The 20,143-nt window shown below is 50.3% G+C and overlaps 1 protein-coding gene across 6 annotated transcripts in view; it reads right to left on the bottom strand.

The window, feature by feature from the left end:
* VAC14 (VAC14 component of PIKFYVE complex) overlaps positions 1 to 20,143 on the bottom strand; it is a 199,891-nt gene that overhangs the window by 129,500 nt on the left and 50,248 nt on the right. For all 6 annotated transcript variants that reach the window (XR_013347723.1, XM_077831576.1, XM_077831574.1 and 3 more), the window contains one exon: positions 18,801 to 18,866. Coding sequence is in view for 5 of the 6 variants with exons in the window: in XM_077831576.1 (XP_077687702.1) it covers positions 18,801 to 18,866 (66 nt within the window). In the remaining variant the exon portion in view is untranslated. The remainder of the gene's footprint in view (positions 1 to 18,800; positions 18,867 to 20,143) is intronic.

Genomic DNA, 20,143 nt, shown 5'->3' with positions numbered 1-20,143 from the left:
TGCATTGCTGAGACAGCCCTCAGAAGGCCTGTTCTACACTAGCAGCGATACTGGGTGCAGCTTATATTGGCAAAACCGTGTATTCCAGAACACATGCCATCCCCCTGCAGCAAAAGAAATTATAAGAACAGCTGCAGCTCTCCTAGTGTAATTCCCTCTCCACTTGGGGCTTTTGCCAGCACAACTGTGTCGCTCCTCTTCATTCTCCTGCCCAACACAGCTAGGTGGGCAACAGCACCTTGTGCAGGCCTAAGCACCATGCTTTCCTGCTTGCAGCCTGTAACTATGTCCCGGGCTGCAATTTCCCCTGGAAAGCAGGCCTCAGTGCCAAGGGCAAGCCCTGTCCTTAGAGAGGCAACTGCAGCATGTTAAGAGATGGTTCAGAGACCCTCCGTTCCCCTTTGACATCCCACGCCAGACCCATCTTATTCTCTTTTCAGCCTGCAGTGAATGAAGGGCTGCCAGAGCCTCATTCCACAGAGCAAAGCCCTCCAAGGACCCCTAGTGGTGAGATGCCTGTCAGCGCTCCATTGCACTTGGCACAGGGTGGTTAGGAATCAGGGCACATACTGGTTGAGGGCAGTGGGCTATTCATCCCACACGAAGGCTGGCTGCGCTGTGACTTGAATGCAGCCTCATTCTATAGAAGTGGACAACTAGGTTTCTTCCCAACACATTCGGAAGTTTGGGGGATTTTTAATTTATTTTTCTTCTAAATGCACGCCGGAGGGGTGGGAGGTGAGAAGAAACCAAGGGAAGGCAGCACAAGAGCCAAGAATGAGAGCCCCGTTGCTGGCAAGGCCCCAAAACCAAGGCAGTGTGAAAAGTAAACTTGCATTCCTTCCTCATCAGTGTTAAAAGAGAAACCCCCATCAATCTTCCCACGACAATTTAACTGTACCTCTTTTCAGGCCCCCATCACCAGGGAAGAAAGGGGACGGCGACCTTTGCCTTCTGACAGACAATTTCACAGCTACCAAATTTCTGCTTCAGTTCAACCCTGATCCAAATTTCTTTTATAATGAAGAGGATGGGAGAGGGGAGGATTGGGGGGGAGGAGGGAAGGCAAAGAGTATAGGAGTGGGAAGTTTCTCCCCATCCCTGAAAATCTGTACACTTAAGCTGCCCCCCCCCCCAAGAGCTGCACACAAAAGTGTGGCATGGATTACCTAACTGATCCTGTGTGCACAAATACTTGACTACACAACTGTGGTTGCTGTATGTGAAAAGTCTGATGCAGAAATGCACACAAGTTTGCTCCCCTCAAAACTCTCTGAAACTGAAGCCTGCTATACAGTGGGACAGCGAATGTGCAAGGAAGTCAAATGCATAAAGCAGTGAGGCTATATCCGGGCAATACATTCACTTAACATCAAGCAGCAACAGCCTTTAGCTCTTCAGGAGGGGGGTGATGGTAGCTGGCTGAGGGCAAACTGATCAGGACTGAAGCCATTTTGTAACACTGACAGACCTGTCATCTCTCAGGATGGGTGCCCAGATCACTTGAGGCAGATTTTCAGAAATGTGTGTAATTAGTGCACAGAGTTTCACACCTCATCTGATGCCAGATGGTGCACAGAGCATCACAGAAGCTAGGTACGAATGCACTGCAACCACCAGCACTAGGGATGAAGCACCAGAGGCCCATTGAGGTCTGGGTTCTAAAACAGTAGAGAGATCTGAACTGTAGGGCGGCCTGGAGGGGTCAGACCTTGCCCACCCTGCACTGCTCTGCAGGAGACACAGCAGGATGCATGATGCCTGTCTGCAGTGTCACATGAATAAGCAACATGTCAATCAGCATGAGTAACCTCTGGGGAGCAGAGGGACAAGAGAGCAAGACTTGCTAAAAGCCACTTGGACTTTGCATCTGCAAACACCTGTCTTTCTCCCAGGTCCCTCCTCCTGATACAGGGGCAGCAAGTGACCAGTCACAAGAGGGAGCCTGCCACAGACCACAGTACAACTAGGACGGAGCAAAGGCTACTTCCATCTTAGGATGGGCCAGTGAAATCGTGTGCTGGGCTAGGCAGCAGGCACCATAAAACCCAGCGGCACAAGGATGGGACAGCAAGAAGCTGGAAGGCGGGAGCACCAGCTACTGAGAGTACTTCACCCTTCTACATCGTCGTCGTCCCCCAGCCTAGGATCTCAGGGCTGTTTAGACAAGCCAGTGAATTCATACTTGTTATAGGCAAGTCACATCCTCATTGTACACGTGGAGAAACTGCCTCACCTTTCTGCGCCTCAAAGCACAGAGCCAGTGGTAGACGAACAGAAAAAGGGTTGCCAGAGTCCCAGTGCCACGCTTTAACCAGCGGCCCCTGCCTGGTCTCCAAAACACAGGGACACCATGACTAGGTAAGTGCCAGCAAAGGGCATCACTTGCAACCCCCCAGGCTGCAGCAGCCACTCATTTTAAGACATGCAATGATCGGCACCTGCTGAAACCTCCCACGTCACAGGCAGAGGTAACATCCCCAGAATTTGGTACGGAAAGCATAGGGTGCTTCTGGGTAGCGTGGGGGAAGGGTGCCTGCCTTACTGTTCAAATAACTGCAGCCCTATTGGCACAGAGGACTTGGGCCAACTGGCAGCTTCCTGGTCCCGTCTTCCCCCGGGCCACTCCTCTGATCATTAGAGGCGCATGCAGAGGTTTCTTGCCAGTGCCCTTGCTTTGCCCTTCAGTCTCAGCGAGCAGGGGGTCTTGGGAAAGGGCCACCACCACAACCGCATCCATCAGGAATCCCATACGGAAGTGCTGCTTGCAGGCGTGTCAAATTGGATTGCAAACATCTTCCAGGATCCAACTTCTATTTGATTGAATTTCTTTGCATTTATCCTCCCCTGGCCTCCCTGCCTCCTTGAAAGCAAATATCCTCCCAAATTCAGTTCCTAATGAGCTCAATACTCCCAGGAAAGTTTTGCCACTAAATACAATTAAAACAAAATTCACACACACAAGTGTCCCTTCCTCGCCTTGCTGGTAACCACCACACAGTTCAGTTTAGAATGCCAAGCGGTCAGCATTCAGCCCCAGGCCTGGAGGAAGCTACTGTACAGAGCTGACTGGAGCCAAGAGCAGATCACAGACCTGTATCAGCTGTGCCATCTCGCTCCGGCAGTATTTATGTTGATCTCCCTCTCACACAGACTGAGCGTTATCACACTTAAAAAGCCAGGGATTTACATACAGGCTGTCTATACAAATGAGAAATTAACATGCCCCACATGCTAGCTTCACTGATCAGTCACTTGCTATTGGGGCCCACCGACACCCCAACCCACCCCACAGATTTAAGTGCCTTAGGGCAGGCATTCTGTTTGGCAGACTTGCTTGTGAAGCTCCTATTGCCCTTTGGGTGCTCTAAGAAATAAAGCTGAATCCAAGGCCTGAGGCGTGAACAAAGGAGTAAGGAAGTGAATCTCAGGTCATGTTAAGTTCCCTGTACTCTCTTTTTGGTGCGCCCTATATTTTATCCTCTTTGCTTCGCACGGGGTCCCGTATTTTGGCCATGGCAAGTTGAAAGCTTAAAGCTGCAGTACAATGGGTCTAAAACCAACAGAGCAAAACTAAAAAGCAACCTGAACAAAGAGCTATTCACTTTGGTGAAAGTTTTTGTTTAGCGTCATTGTGCTTGCAATCCATGCCGCACTGAGGAAAGTTCTCTGGGCTTTACTGCCCAAGCTCATCCCAGAGGCCAGGCAGTGCATCAAGGTTTGTACCCCTGCAGGGAGGGTGGCTGGTGGTGGGGAGGTTAGCAGCACAGGGGAGCAGGGTCACGGTTAGGGTGAGTGTGGCCAGGGGAAACTGATGTGACAAACTTTAGCAAAATCCGGAATTCTCTATCACTCATCCTGGATTCCGCTCCCCTCAGGTTTAACACTAACATCATGAGTGACACAAAATATTTAATACAAAGCCACCACCCTTTTCACAGCTGGCTGAAAGTTTTATGAGAAGTCCTCTGGTTTATTTTTTCCTCCCCAGATGTGAATGTTGGAAATTGGGGGCAATGTTAATCAACCACACCACCCATGCAAATAACTGACTACCAACTGGCTCGTCAGAAGTAACTCTGTTCTCCCCCTTGAGCTTCCAATGCCCTCCCTCCTTTAGAATCATTGGTTTCTTCATGAGAAAGAACGGATATATTTTGTAAACTCATGCCCACGTGGGGGGGGGGGGAGATACAGCCATTCTGAATGGCTCCCTCAGCAGTAACAATTCATTTACTGACTTGGCACTTCAGTTAACAGCAGACTTCATTGACCCAAAAGGTAGGTACTGCCTGAGACACCTGTATCTTCTCCTTGCTCCTCACTGGAAGAGAACTGGAGCAAGTTAGTCCTCATGCCACAATGGGATCATTTCACTTTGTGATTTCTCCTCAATTCTGATGCCCACTCAATTGGCTTGCATTAGGTTGATGAATTTTAAAAGAACCATTTAGCACAAAGTAATTCTCATGTTCCGAGTGATCTAAGCACTAGTCCTAAAAGCAGCCTAGGAAGGAGGTGGGCACCATCCCTATTTTATGGCTGGGGAATCTGTAGTGATCGGTGTAAAAGTGTGCCTTTGTTCACACAAAGATTGGCTATGGCTCTGAATACACAGAGAGAAGATCTGAATGAGAGGTGCGGTCTTTACAAAGTCATCTTTGAAGTTTGCCTGGGATCCAGGTGTGTTTGGTGAGAGGATCGGAGTGTTTGTAGTGAGGGCAGCTTGAAAGTTTGAGTGAGTGCTTGATTGGTTGGCTGAAAAGGGCGGGAGTTGGAAGCGTTTTGTTTCAGGTGAGCCTGGCTCTTTAAACAAGCCGGCGCTCCGCGAACCAGCTGAGCGGCGGGGAACCAGCTGAGCAGTGGGGGACAGCAGAGCAGCAAAACAGCAGGAGTTTGCCTGGGAGTTTGCCTGGAATGAGCCTACTGAGGCTTACACCCTAACTACTTCTCTGAGTAATTACTGCATATCCTGAGGAAGCTCATAGTAGGAAGGTAATATGGATGGGGAGTGTTCAAGTGTTGTGATCTGCACTGGATGTGCCATGTTGGTCTTTCGTCCAGAGGTCAGAAGCGACTTTGTGTGTACAAAGTGCAAGCTGGTCTCCATATTGGAAGAGAGGGTTCAAGGTCTGGAGCAACAGGTATCAACCCTGCGATGCATAAGAGAAACTGAAGATTTCCTGGACAGACGTCAGGATGCGCTTCTACAGGCACAAGGTTCTGAAGATTCAGAGCAGGCTGCGCAGCGCGGACAGGAGGACGGTGAAGAAATCTGGCAACATGTGACCTCCAGAAAAAAAAGGGGGAACATCCATGTACGAGCAACGCGGATACAGGTAAGTAACCGTTCTCATGTTCTCTCCACAGGTACCATTGTGGGGAGTGGCCCAGATGATACGTCTGGGGGAAGGGAGCAGAAGGAGACTCCACCACTTGAAAGGCATGAGATGCACTGTCCTAGGGTTGGGGGTTCCACGACCACCACTCCCAAGAGAAGGAGGCAGGTGGTGGTGGTCAGGGACTCTCTCCTCAGGGGGACTGAGTCATCTATCTGCCGCCCTGACCGGGAAAACAGAGAAGTCTGCTGCTTGCCAGGGGCTAAGATTCGCGATGTGACGGAGAGTCTGCCGAGACTCATCAAGCCCTCGGACCGCTACCCCTTCCTGCTTTTCCACGTGGGCACCAATGATACTGCCAAGAATGACCCTGAGCGGATCACTGCAGACTACGTGGCTCTGGGAAGAAGGATAAAGGAGTTTGAGGCGCAAGTGGTGTTCTCGTCCATCCTCCCCGTGGAATGAAAAGGCCTGGGTAGGGACCGTCGAATCGTGGAAGTCAACGAATGGCTACGCAGGTGGTGTCGGAGAGAAGGCTTTGGATTCTTCGACCATGGGATGGTGTTCCAAGAAGGAGGAGTGCTAGGCAGAGACGGGCTCCACTTAATGAAGAGGGAAGAGCATCTTCACGAGCAGGCTGGCTAACCTAGTGAGGAGGGCTTTAAACTAGGTTCACCGGGGGAAGGAGACAAAAGCCCTGAGGTAAGTGGGGAAGCGGGATACCGGGAGGAAGCACGAGCAGGAGCATGTGAGAGGGGAGGGCTCCTGCCTCATACTGAGAACAAGGGGCGATCAGCGAGTTATCTCAAGTGCCTATATTCAAATGCACAAAGCCTGGGAAACAAGCAGGGAGAACTGGAGGTCCTGGCAAAGTCAGGGAATTATGATGTGATTGGAATAATGGAGACTTGGTGGGATAACTCGCATGACTGGAGTACTGTCATGGATGGGTATAAACTGTTCAGGAAGGACAGGCAGGGCAGAGAAGGTGGGGGAGTTGCACTGTATGTAAGGGAGCAGTATGACTGCTCAGAGCTCATGTATGAAACTGCAGAAAAACCTGAGAGTCTCTGGATTAAGTTTAGAAGCCTGAGCAATAAGGGTGATGTTGTGGTGGGAGTCTGCTATAGACCACTGGACCAGGGGGGTGAGGTGGACGAGGCTTTCTTCCGGCAAGTCGCAGAAGCTACTAGATCGCAGGCCCTGGTTCTCATGGAGACTTCAATCATCCTGATATCCGCTGGGAGAACAATACAGCGGTGCACAGACAATCCAGAAAGTTTTTGGAAAGTGTAGGGGACAATTTCCTGGTGCAAGTGCTGGAGGAACCAACTAGGGGCGGAGCTCTTCTTGACCTGCTGCTCACAAACTGGGAAGAATTAGTAGGGGAAGCAAAAGTGGATGGGAATCTGGGAGGCAGTGACCATGAGATGGTCGAGTTCAGGATCCTGACACAAGGAAGAAAGGAAAGCAGCAGAATACGGACCCTGGACTTCAGAAAAGAAGACTGACTCCCTCGGGAAATGATGGGCAAGATCCCTTGGGAGAACAACATGAGGGGGAAAGGAGTACAGGAGAGCTGGCTGTGTTTTAAAGAATCCTTATTGAGGTTACAGGGACAAACCATCCCGAATGTGTCAAAAGAACAGTAAATATGGCAGGCGACCAGCTTGGCTTAACAGTGAAATCCTTGCTGATCTTCAACACAAAAGAGAGGCTTACAAGAAGTGGAAGATTGGACAAATGACCAGGGATGAGTATATAAATATTGCTCGGGCATGTAGGAATGGAATCAGGAAGGCTAAATCACACCTGGAGTTGCAGCTAGCGAGGGATGTTAAGAGTAACAAGAAGGGTTTCTTTAGGTATGTTGGCAACAAGAAGAAAGCCAAGGAAAGTGTGGGTCCCTTACTAAATGAGGGAGGTAACCTAGTGACAGAGGATGTGGAAAAAGCTAATGTACTCAATGCTTTTTTTGCCTCTGTCTTCACGAACAAGGTCAGCTCCCAGACTACTGCACTGGGCAGCACAGCATGGGGAGAAGGTGACCAGCCCTCTGTGGAGAAAGAAGTGGTTCGTGACTATTTAGAAAAGCTGGACGTGCACAAGTCCATGGGGCCAGATGCGTTGCATCTGAGAGAGCTAAAGGAATTGGCGGCTGTGATTGCACAGCCATTGGCCATTATCTTTGAAAACTCTTGGCGATCGGGGGAAGTCCCGGAAGATTGGAAAAAGGCTAATGTAGTGCCCATCTTTAAAAAAGGGAAAAAGGATGATCCTGGGAACTACAAGGAGGTCAGCCTCACCTCAGTCCCTGGAAAAATCATGGAGCATGTCCTCAAGGAATCAATTCTGAAGCACTTAGACAAGAGGAAAGGGATCAGGAACAGTCAGCATGGATTCACCAAGGGAAAGTCATGCCTGACTAATCTAATTGCCTTCTATGATGAGATAACTGGTTCTGTGGATGAAGGGAAAGCAGTGGACGTGTTATTCCTCGACTTTAGCAAAGCTTTTGACACGGTCTCCCACAGTATTCTTGTCAGCAAGTTCAAGAAGTATGGGCTGGATGGATGCACAAGGTGGGTAGAAAGTTGGCTAGATTGTCGGGCTCAACGGTTAGTGATCAATGGCTCCATGTCTAGTTGGCAGCCGGTATCTAGCGGAGTGCTCCAAGGGTCGGTCCTGGGGCCGGTTTTGTTCAATATCTTCATTAATGATCTGGAGGATGGTGTGGATTGCACTCTCAGCAAGTTTGCGGAGGACACTAAACTGGGAGGAGCGGTAGATACGCTGGAGGGTAGGGATAGGATACAGAGGGACCTAGAAAAATTGGAGGATTGGGCCAAAAGAAATCTGATGAGGTTCAATAAGGACAAGTGCAGAGTCCTGCACTTAGGACGGAAGAATCCAATGCACCGCTACAGACTAGGGACCGAATGGCTAGGCAGCAGTTCTGCAGAGAAGGACCTAGGGGTGACAGTGGACAAGAAGCTGGATGTGAGTCAACAGTGTGCCCTTGTTGCCAAGGCGGCCAATGGCATTTTGGGATGTATAAGTAGGGGCATTGCCAGCAGATCAAGGGACGTGATCGTTCCCCTCTATTCGACATTGGTGAGGCCTCATCTGGAGTACTGTGTCCAGTTTTGGGCCCCACACTACAAGAAGGATGTGGAGAAATTGGAGAGAGTCCAGCGAAGGGCAACAAAAATGATGAGGGGACTGGAACAAATGACTTATGAGGAGAGGCTGAGGGAACTGGGATTGTTTAGTCTACGGAAGAGAAGAATGAGGGGGGATTTGATAGCTGCTTTTAACTACCTGAAAGGTGGATCCAAAGAGGATAGATCTAGACTATTCTCAGTGATAGCAGATGACAGGACAAGGAGTAATGGTCTCAAGTTGCAGTGGGGGAGGTTTAGGTTGGATATTAGGAAAAACTTTTTCACTAGGAGGGTGGTGAAACACTGGAATGCGTTACCTAGGGAGATAGTGGAATCCCCTTCCTTAGAAGTTTTAAGGTCAGGCTTGCAAAGCCCTAGCTGGGATGATTTAGTTGGGATTGCTCCTGCTCTGGGCAGGGTGTTGGACTAGATGGCCTCCAGAGGTCCCTTCCAACTCTGTTATTCTATGATTCTATGATCTTAACCACGTTATACAGCTTCCTTTTGAAGTCTCTTTGCTCCTAACAGCAGTAAAACAAAGTAGAAGTAGGAAATATTCTCTGTTAGAAGGGTGGACATCTGAGACTGGGTGGGAATCAAAATTCTTGTTCTATCACATTCCTTCTGTGGCCTTGGGTGACTCAATGTGACATCTGATTCTATCCAGACTCACACCTCAAACATACTAATTCATCCAGCTTCCAGATTTCAGAACCTTTGTTGCTAGTGATGATGCACTAACTAGGCAGGAAGAACATGTCCCAGCCAGATTCCCACCCCACAGTGATGGTGCAATGTTTTTAGTTATGTGGGAAGAAAAAAATAGATATAATTTACTTGTAAAGTGAGCAAATTTGATCTGGAGTCACTGAGAGAAACAAGACTCAGCAATGCCATTTTCACAGAATTTGTTTTTCAGACTATCCCTGAACTTTAAGTCTGCCACGTTCACCTGAACAGGTCATTTAAGACCGGGGGGGGGGAGGGGGAGGGGAGAGAGGAATATTTAGACTCTTGAGCCAGGAATAAACATTACCTACTTCACGTACCTGTTGTTCTTAGAGATGTGTTGCTCATGTCCATTCCATGTCAGGGGTGCACACTGCATGCACAGTCATTGGAAAGTTTTACCTTAGGGGTATCTGTAGGGCTGGCTCTGGTGCCCCCTAGAGCCCTGTGCTCATGCACCGGTATACTGGGCAGCGCTGGCCTTATGCCTGCTCAGTTCCTTCTTGCCATCAACTCTGACAGCAGGGAAGCAGGGCAGGTGATGAAATGGACATGAGCAACACATCTCAAAGAACAGTTACAAGAGGTAGGTAACCGTTCTTTTATGTCTATTTCATGTTAGGTGACTCACAAGCAGTATCCCCAGAGGTGGGCTCAGAGTTAACTATCGTGTGGCATATAATACTGCTCTGCCGAAGCCAGCATCGTCCCGAGCCTGCTGGGTAACGGGATGCGAAGGTGTGGACAGAAGACCAGGTAGCGCCTCTACAGATGCCTTGAATCGGGACCTGTGCCAGGAAGGCTGCTGATGAGGCTTGTGTTCGGGGCGGTCACAATCGCCGACGGTGGCACTTTTGCCTGTTGATTACAAAACTTGATGTGGGCAGTTATCCACAAGGAGATTCTCTGAGAGGAGACCGGGTGACCTTTCATCCGGTCTGCCACTGCAACAAAGAGCTGTGTAGACTTACAGAAGAGTCTGGTTCTCTCAATGTAGAAGGCTAAGGCCCGCCTAACATCCAGGATATGTAACCTACATTCTTCGTCAGATTTATGAGGCTTTGGAAAGAACACCGGAAGGAATATGTCCTGATTATTGTGAAACTGCAACACCACCTTTGGTAAGAAAGCTGGGTGGGGCTGCAACTGGACCTTATCATTGTAGAACCCGGGTGGGGTGGTTCCTCGATGAGCACTCAAATTTCAGAGACTCTGCAAACCGAAGTGATTGCAACCAGGAAGGAGACCTTCCACAAGAGAAGCAGCAGAGAACATGAAGCTAATGGCTCAAAGGTGGGCCCGTGAGCCTTGACCGTACCAGGTTCTGGTCCCAAGGTGGGATAGGGTCAAGAGAATAAAGTCGCTCCAGACCTTTCAAAAATCTAAAAGGTCATATCACAGGAAAAGACAGATCTACCCTGCACTGGAGGATGGAAGGCTGAGATGGCCACCAAGTGAACTTTGATTGACAAGAGTGCCAGACCTTGGTGCTTGAGATGCAGCAGGTAGTCTAGGAAACAGATTCTGGTCTGAGGCCCAATACGTAAAGTGCTTCCATTTGGCCAGGTAGATCACCCTAGCAGAGGGCTTTCTGCTACCCATCAGGACCTGCTGGACTTGTGCTGAGCATGCCTGCTCCTCTGCATTCAGCCATGCAGCAGCCGTGCTGTCAGGTGTGGGGATCCTAGGTTCGGGTGCAGCGGACGGCCATGGTTCTGGGACAGCAAGTCCAGCCAGAGTGGGAGTTCCAACAGCGCTGCCTTGAGAGCTCTAACAGCGTGCTGAACCACTGCTGTGCAGCCATGCCAGAGCTATCGGGATCACCTTCGCCCTGTCCCACTTGATCTTCAAGAGGGTCCTGTGCACTACAGGTAGTGGTAGGAAAGTGTACATCAGTGTCCCAACCAAGGGAACAAGGCAGTGGCAGACAGGAAACGTCTGTCAAGCCTGCAGATCGAGGAGAATCGATGACACTTCCTGTTCTGCCTGGACACAAACAGATCCACCTGGGAGGACCCCCCACCTCTGGGTGGAATAACCACCTGTGGTAAGATGAGAAGGACCTGCTGAGAAAATCTGCTAAGACATGTCTGGCCCTGGGAGGTGCGAAGCCAGAAGATGAATGGTATGCTGTATGCAGAAGTCCCACAACCTGAGAGCCTCTTGACACAGGGCTGATGAGCAAGCCCCGCCCTGCTTGTTGATGTAGAACATCACTGCAGTATTGTCCATTAGAATTTGGACCACCCTGCCCCTCATTGAGGGAAAGAATGTCTTGCAGGCCAGGCGTATCACCCTGAGTTCCCTGATATTTATGTGTAGAGAACGTTCTTCCCACAACCAGAGACCTTGTGTGCTGAAGTTGTTGAGGTGAGCTCTCTACCCTAAGTCCAAAGCATCGGAGACCAGTGTAACTGTCGAGCAAAGGGCTACAAAGGGGATCCCCTCCAACACCACACGTGGGGGTCTCCACCACACCAAGGATGACAATGTGCAGTGGAACTGTGACCACGAGATCCAGATAGCATCTGCCAGAAGCATAAACCGAAGCCCGCCATGTCTGCAGGTGTCTAAGATGTGGTGAGCATGTCGGACCACGTAAGTACGTGCTGCCATGTGGCCCAGCAACCTGAGGCAGATCCAGGCAGTTGTGAGCAGGTGGGTTCTCACATGGGTGATAAGGTCCGACATGGCCTTGAACCGTGACTCTGGCAAAAAGGCCCTGGCCTGGGTAGAATCAAACACTGCCCCTATAAATTCTATCCACTGAACCAGAATAAGGGTTAATTTTTGCTCATTTATGGATAGGCCCAGATCCTAACAAGTGGCCCACAGCAGACTGAGGCTGTGCTAAACCTGCGCCTGTGACCTGCTTCTGATGCGCCAGTCGTTGAGGTATGGGTAAATCTGTAGGTCTCAGGTAAGCAGCTATTACCATCATACATTTCATGAAGACCCTTGGGGAGGAAGAGAGGCCGAAGGGCAGTGCTGTAAACTGGTAATGATGTTGGCCCACTATGAAACAGAGGAATCTCCTGTGTCCATGGAAAATAGATATGTGAAAATAGGTGTCCTTTAAATCGAGGGCGGCGTACCAGTCTCCTGGATTCAGAGAGGGGATGGAGGAGGCCAGGAAGACTATGCAGAACTTCAACTTCTTGAGATATTTGTTGAGGTGATGCAAGTCTAGGATGGGTCTGAAGCCTCCTTTGGCCTTTAGGGTTAGGAAGTATCAAGAACAAAATCCCTTCCCCCTCATATCTTGAGGAATTTTTTTTACGGCCCCTATCCATAGGAGGGTCTCCACCTTCTTGATGAGAAGTCACTCGTGAGAAGGGTCCCTGAAGAGGGACAGGGAAGGGGGTAGGAAAACTATAGGGTGTCCCCAGATGCTGTGGTGTGGAGCACCCAGTGGTCTGAAGTGATTTGGGCCCATGCAGCAAGGAACGGGGATAACTGGTTCAAAAATAAAAGTAGGGCTGGATCCAGGTGCAAGTCCAGTGCGTTGCCCTCAGGCGCACCATCAACTTGACTGCTGCAGACCACCTTGGTGGCGAAGGGGGCCCGGCTGAGGGGCCGAGGAAGATGTGGCAGAGTGATGGTGTTTATAACCCATCTCTTCTCCCGGAGGTGCTCTGCCGAGACAGGACTGAGCATCCAGGCGATAGCAGAGAGGCCGGAACTGCCTCCTAGAGGCCTGAGGTGCGTACAACCTGAGGAAGAGCAGGGTGGCCCTCGAGCCCTTCAGCCTAGTATCTCTCTCTGCTGCTAAAAAAGGGTGTTGCCCTTGAAGGGGAGCTCCTGGATCAAGAGTTGGACCTCGTTCAATAGCCTACAGGACTGTAGCCACGAACTGCATCTCATAGCAATGGCAGACACCACCGGCTGTGCTGCAGAGTCAGCTGCGTCCAGCGCTGCTTGGAGAGACGCCCTGGCCACCGCTCTGCTCTCTTCCAAGATTGCTGAGAATTCATGCCTTGCCTCCTGGGTTAGAGAGTCTGAACTTGGCCATTGAGTCCCAGTGTTGTAATTGTACCATCCCAGCAGTGCCTGCTGATACGTAACTGTGGACTGGCTGTAGAATAAACTTTTCTTCCGAAAAGTTTTTTAGCATCCTTGTTTTTAGAGGTTGTGCTAGATTGCCTATCTGTCCCATTCATTGGCAACTGATTTAGTTGGGGATTGGTCCTGCTTTGAGCAGGAGGTTGGACTAGATGACCTCCTGAAGTCCCTTCCAACCCTGATATTCTATGAACCAAGACCACCGGTGACCTGGGGGAGGGTGGGAATACATGTACTTGAACCCTTGGGCTGGGACACGGTACTTTTTCTCTGCCCTCTTTGATGGTGTTTGCCACAGTGCTCTGACAAGTTTCAGCACCCAGCCATACACTGGTAGGGCCACCTTTGATGCCAAAATATCAGACAGGCTGCCAGATGGCTCCTTGAGCTCCTCGATCTCCAGACCCAGGTTGGAGGCCACCCTCTCCAGGAGCTCCTGGTGGACACAGAAATCATCAGGCAGCAAAATGTTAGCTGGTCCAGCCACCGCCTGGCTGGGGGAAGAGGACAAGGAGGCAGCCACAGGCAGTGCGGCTGATTCTTCCTCGACCACTAGTGCTGACTGCACAGATGCTGCTGGAATCTCGGTGCCGGGATCTGGTTCCGAGTCAGTTCCCGGTGCCGGTGGTGCCAGAGGCAAGGCTTGGGCCTTGGACACTACCAAGGGCGCCTGGATAGAATATGAGCCCGGCATGCGAGGGCACCCACAAGAAGTCCAATACACCCACTGATGTGGCCACTGGGCTAGGGACCGGAAGTCGGGCCTGCCATAGGCTCCAGCCCATAAGACCAGTGCCGGCTGGATCAGAGGTGTGGAAGGCTCACTCTCAGACCCCTAGGAGGACTCCTCCCTAGGAGACCAAAGTGGAGCTGAAGCGGGTGCATGCTGATAGCTGTGGCTGGCTAGAGAGCAGCACCACAGGGTCAGTGACTGGTGTCTCGGTGCCAGAGATGTACTTCATGGTACCAGGAGGGCAGAGACTGTGAGCGACAACATGGTGATGGGGAGTTCTGGGCTGGGAAAATGGGTGCCATGTCAGAGGTGCAGCCAGTGATCTCATTGCAGGTTTCTCTTTCAAGGGAACCACCTTTGAGGAGTCTGCCGAGGATGGGCCTGGGTATCGAGGCGTGGGTGGCACAGGGAGAGACATCAAGTGTCTTGTAGCCTGAAAGGCCTCCGGCTTTCAGGGAGCCAGGAAATGCTGCAGGCCCCGACCATGTCTGGGAGTTGGCGGTGGTTCCCAATTTCAGGGAAGGGATTGGAATGGGGGCAGGGAACGGGGGGGTGGTACAATGATAAAACTGCAAGGTTTTAGATCAGTGGTTTCCCCAGCTTGCTACTGTATCTGCTGCTCTGGAGTTCCAGAAAGGAAATCACCTGCTCCAAATTCATTCCAAGTTATTCTTCTGTATTACAGTGCCACTAACTCTGGGCTGCACTGTCTCCGAAGATCACCTGGCTGGCTCTGTTCTACTGCTTTCAGCAGGATTCTGAGAGCTGGGTCAGGGTTGGGAGAGGGAAAGAAGAGTTGAGACACAAAGATGATTCACAGAAAACTAAAGTGTATTCTCAGGTACTGGGCTCTGCCCTGAGGGGAACACCTGGTCTGGCAAATCCGGTTCATAAGTCAAACTTGTGGGGGGGTGAACATATAACATGATCAACTCCTACCTCACTGTCTCATCAAGTGCATTTCTTCCCTTCCTTTGGGACAGCTCATTTGGGAACAGTGCAGGGAGCGATTCAGGAGGACTGGGCTGCTGCAGTAAGGCATTAAATACTGTATAGACACCTTGCTCTACTATAGGTAGTGTTTAAAGCTGGCATTGAGACACTAGCATGAACTTGCTGATCCTCGGAAGCCAGACGTCCCTTCAGCTCCAGCCCAGCATAGGACGATCACTCCAAATCAGCTTGAGGTTATGCTAGTAGGTCAACCTCTAATCACCTGGAGGATCAGCGGCTAGCACTGCTGCTTCCTCTTCGAGGGGGCAAGTACCCCCAGGGGAGGAAACACTGCACTCCAATGTGTCACACTGCAGGACAACAGGCCACCTTCCCCAGGGACGTGTGGGGCAACAGGAAGAATGCTCAAGTTTCTAGCCAGTACAAGGCTGGACTGTGCATTTGATGTTGCACTGCACGGTGTGTGTAGCCTTATAAACAAAAGGTGCCAGATTCCTGCCCCCATGGCCTTAGAACACACTGGAGAGGTGAAAGTGAATGTTACGATGCGGGCGTACTTAGAAACCCCCAAGAATATCCTGGTAAGGCTCTGTGCGTCTGCTCCAGATCACCCATACTCTACAGACAAGTCATAGCTTACAAATGGCTGCTGTGAAATTGTCTGGAGCAGGGAGTAAACCTGAAGCAGCGGTTCTCAAACTGTGGGTCGGGACCCCAAAGTGGGTTGCGACCCCATTTTAATGGGGTCTCCTGGGGTGGCTTAGACTTGCTGGGGCACAGGGCCAGGGCCAAAGCCAAAGCCTGAGGGCTTCAGTCCTGGGCGGTGGGGCGAAGGTTAGAGGCGCCCTTGCCTGGGGCTGAAGTCCTTAAGCTTTGGCCCTACAGCCTGGGGCAGTGGGGCTTGGGCGGGCTCAGGCCTGGGATCGTGTAGTAATTTTTGTTGTCAGAAGGGGGTTGCAGTGCAATGAAGTTTGAGACCCCCTGACCTAAAGAAAAAGCTACCCCGAGCCACTATAGTGCTATCTGTGGCAGTGTCAGAAGCTGAATCCTAATCCCTTACCTCCAGTCCTCACTGCAGTCACGTTCGCAATCTCCTCCCTCTTCCCACCCCTCCAAAAAAGCTATTTCGGGCATTCCCGTTTCCACTTTAGCAGGAAGCGAACAAAGCAGGTTAGGAGCCAGCTGAGCAGTGTTATTTAATGGACTGAATCTTCTACGGATTTCCTAAGTTAAAAACATTTACATAAATCGGCAGGATTAAATAAATCTTCAAATTACTTTTGAGCTGATCCCAGTTACGTCACATGAAGGAAATGCATCACCGGGGTCTTTTCTGCATTGCTTATTTTTAAATACTAAAAAGAAACATAATTGTAACATGACTCATTGCAATTTCCTGCCAAGCCAGAGTCTATCTGCAAGATGTGGGCTTTCTAGAGCATTGCAAATGCAGATGGGATGCTTTGAAAACGCTTGCATCGTAAGCAGCAGGGTATGGAATATGGCCATGCAGTCACTTGGATTTGCAAGTACAAATCATTCCCTTGATATTACTTATTTCCCCATCTCTCAACAATCCCCTTAACCAAGGATTTATTCCAGGCTTGGCGACTTTGCCTTCCTAGTCATGCAGTCCAAAGCCGATATTTCATTATTTTCAATCCGCTGAGAAAGTCTAGCCTATGAGTCTACCAAAGACCACTAGTAGGGCTATGTGCATTAGGCATTTAACACCGGCTGCACTCCTGGCTTTTAACACAGCTAACATTAGCATCAGAAGTTAGGAACGCTATCGGCCTCTGATGGTAACTGCCAGATCTGCTAATGTCTAATGGAGGAAGGGCTTTATGAGCCACCTGATGAAGTACTAAGGGGGAAGAGGTGAATGTTAGGGGCTGTGAGAATGGACCAGGGAAGGGTGATGCGGAGAAAAGAGAAGGAAGAGGAAATGGAGACGAGACAAGAAAAAGCCTACGTGCTCTCAGGAATGGGAGCATCTTGTTAGACAGGAAGCAAAGTGCCTCCAGAATGCCATGCCAAGCACCAGGAAGTGATCATAGAATATCAGGGTTGGAAGAGACCTCAGGAGGTCACCTAGTCCAATCCCCTGCTCAAAGCAGGACCAACACCAACTAAATCATCCCAGCCAGGGCTTTGTCAAGCCAGGCCTTAAAAACCTCTAAGGATGGAAGGTTTTGATGGGCAGCACCCAATTGCTGGGCCCAAAGCAGGGAGCAAAGACTCGAGCATGCATGTTCCTTTTAGAATACTGACACCTACTTTGCTCATGGCAGAGAGACTCTTGCTGATCAGTGAGAGGCTAATCCTGTCTTTCCCCAGCAATCAGAGAGACCCAGCAAATGCCAGGCAGAAGAGACCTCACACATTCCTGTTACAAGGTGCAGAGTCATCAATTCTGCAGCAGGAGCAGCTCAAGAACAAAATATTCATCTGAAGATGTCAAAAGCGCATCACTCACCCAGGTTAAAATCCAAGCCCCCCCTGCCTTGAGGTAAATATTTCAATTTTACAGGCAAGAGCGAAGTGAAGCAAAGCATCTTTCCCAATGTCCCAGGGCGTCAGCTTCAGAGTCAGAAATAGAACCCAGGAGTCCAACACCTAAGCCCCAGTTCTTACCACTGCAGGCAGTACTGCCAGCTTTTGTATTCCCTTGGCAGTAGCACGTTACCCTGGTATTTTGGTGTAGTTCTCTGCATTGCATGGCTCTAACCCTAAAGCCTTATCCATTAAGCAACACCACGGTAAGTGGAGACACCTGCCAAGGCAGGGCAAGGCCCTCCTTAGCTCTCCTCCTAACTCATGTTGCTAGTCAAAATCTCAGCACACCAGGCCAACACAACCCCAACACTGGCTGCAGCACACCAGCCAGGCCTAATTGCCCCACTCCCATGATCCCCCTCAGGCACAAATAACGAGGTAGTGTCTGATTTCTGAGCGAAAGGATATTGAAAGCAGCTTAATGTAACACTGAGTCTGACACAGATTGGTGAAATACTGGCTGCACCAGCTGAGAGCCAGGTACTGCATGTAGCCTATACCTGCACTGCCATGAAAGGTGTGTTTAACCACAGCACAACACACAAGCCACCCTGGTGGAGAGAAGGGACTGCAAGGCAGCCAGGCCAGGCCAACCATGGGCAAGGGAGTATAGGGTTGATTTCACCTAGCTACCTTGTGGTAAAAGCTGCAGGGCCTGGTCTCCACTAGGATATTGTGGTGGGCTAGCTACTGCACACGAATTATCCTTCTGTAACACTTTATTTGGTTTCCACACTGCCCAGTAGAGTCAAGAAAGTAACCAACTGAAAATCAGGTGGAGCCCCTCCACCAAGGTTGGCCTTGTGCTGGGTGACTTGGTTCCTCTCCCCCAAACACAGGTCACTAGAGGAGACAGCAGGGGCGCTCAAGCCCCCACCCACAATGGCCAGTCAGTAACAGATCAAGCTGGCCTTAACATCACCAGGCTTTGGCTCAGCAGCCCACTGAGGGGAGTAGGGAAGTTCACACACTAGAGTCACGGGGTTCATCCCAGGCTTGACTGTGGGAGTCTGTGAAATTACAGCTAGAGATGGGTTTGTCAGTAGACCCAGTGAGACAGCACTGGATTGGGTCACGTGCAGGGAACTCTCTGCAGCCACAAGGGCTAGACAATCCTGCAGAGCCAGAGAAGAGCTAATACAGCGAACTGGTGTGTTCCAACCTAGCTGCGCTGATCCAGGTTAGCCCAAAGGCTAAGATGAGAGCATGAGAGCTGGCAAGCACAGCCAAGGGGGTTTCTATATGAGGTGTAATACTCACCTCGTCTGACTCATCCGACAAGGTCCGCAGCAAAATGGGAAAGAGGCTGTCTGTATGCCGGAACATCTGAAACCAGAAAGACACATGGCCTCAGAGTCACACAGAGTCTGAAATATCCCCTCCCACACACCAGGAGCCATCCTCATCAGTGCAAAAGGCTAGTGCAGCTTTGCACGCATTTTTCAATTGTACTTGGAAAATCCCCCTCCCAGCTAGCTGGCAAGCTCTTCGAAGTAGGGAACAAAACAGTAGCTCTGCTGAAAGTATCAGTAGCAGACTTATTAGGCCAACAAGTACAATCCCGGGAGGACACACAGTTACTTGTTTGCTGAGCTGATTCCATACCTATGTAATGAGCAGGCAAATTTCTAGTGTGGGACACTGTCACTTTCCTACCCTTCCCAAGAGAGGAAAGGCCAGAAGAGACTTACAAGTGAAGAATTTCTTATTTAAACCATGGGTAGTTTTGGGGTGAATTTTTGGGCTCCTCTTTATGTGGAGCTGCAGCCACCATGGCATCAATTCAAATTCCACCTCCTGTCTGATTACACACATGGTTAATGAGACCTGATGTGCAAGAGGCAGTGTGAATGATGGCAGCTGCTCCCCCTAGAAAACTTATGACATGTCCTACAAGAACTGATCTGTTTCGGGAATGGTAGACAGCACCCCAGGGGAAGGAAGAGGGAGTTGCTTCCCCTCTACCTTCTCTTGGAAGAACCTCGCAATCTATAAAGGCCAAGTTCGTTCCCTTCTCCTCCTCCAGAGGATTCTTGAAAACCCTTGCCAAGACCTGATGTACACTAATACCCATGCATGGATCATACCCCAGATGTGCTTTAACTGCCGGCCAAGCTGTTCAGGATAGGGACTGTATCTGGTGACTTGAACACCTACCACCACAGAAGCCCTAATTCATGTATAACACCACTTCCCAAGCACTCTCTCCCCTTGCAATGAGTCCACTGATAAAAGCTCAGCTACAGCAAGTCAGGAGCAACTGATCTAAAAGTGCTTCTCCAAATCTACTGACATTTCGCTCTTCCCCCTGACAGCTCATCTAACAGGAAGAACCCCTGTGCCAAGTACTATGCCCGTTAGGCTGGCCTGCCTGCAGAGTCCTAGACAGTGTCCAATGGGAATAATGACCTGCAAAGGCAGTTGGAAGTTTCAGCTCTGATGGAAGAGCCCCAGAAACCACACACAGCTTTAAGGGAGAAACCAGCCCGGGTCTACCCCAGAGACGCTGTGCAGAGCAGAGTTTTCAGAGGCCTCTCGCTAGCAGTCCAGGCCCCACAACGGATCTACAGGGGTACCTATGGGAGGTCTACGGCAGCCTTCTC

This window comes from Eretmochelys imbricata, chromosome 12 (genome assembly GCF_965152235.1).
Source record: "Eretmochelys imbricata isolate rEreImb1 chromosome 12, rEreImb1.hap1, whole genome shotgun sequence".
Classification (NCBI taxonomy): domain Eukaryota; kingdom Metazoa; phylum Chordata; order Testudines; family Cheloniidae; genus Eretmochelys; species Eretmochelys imbricata.
The sequence above is the reverse complement of the archived record's forward strand: the minus strand, read 5'-3'. Positions and strand labels throughout refer to the sequence as shown.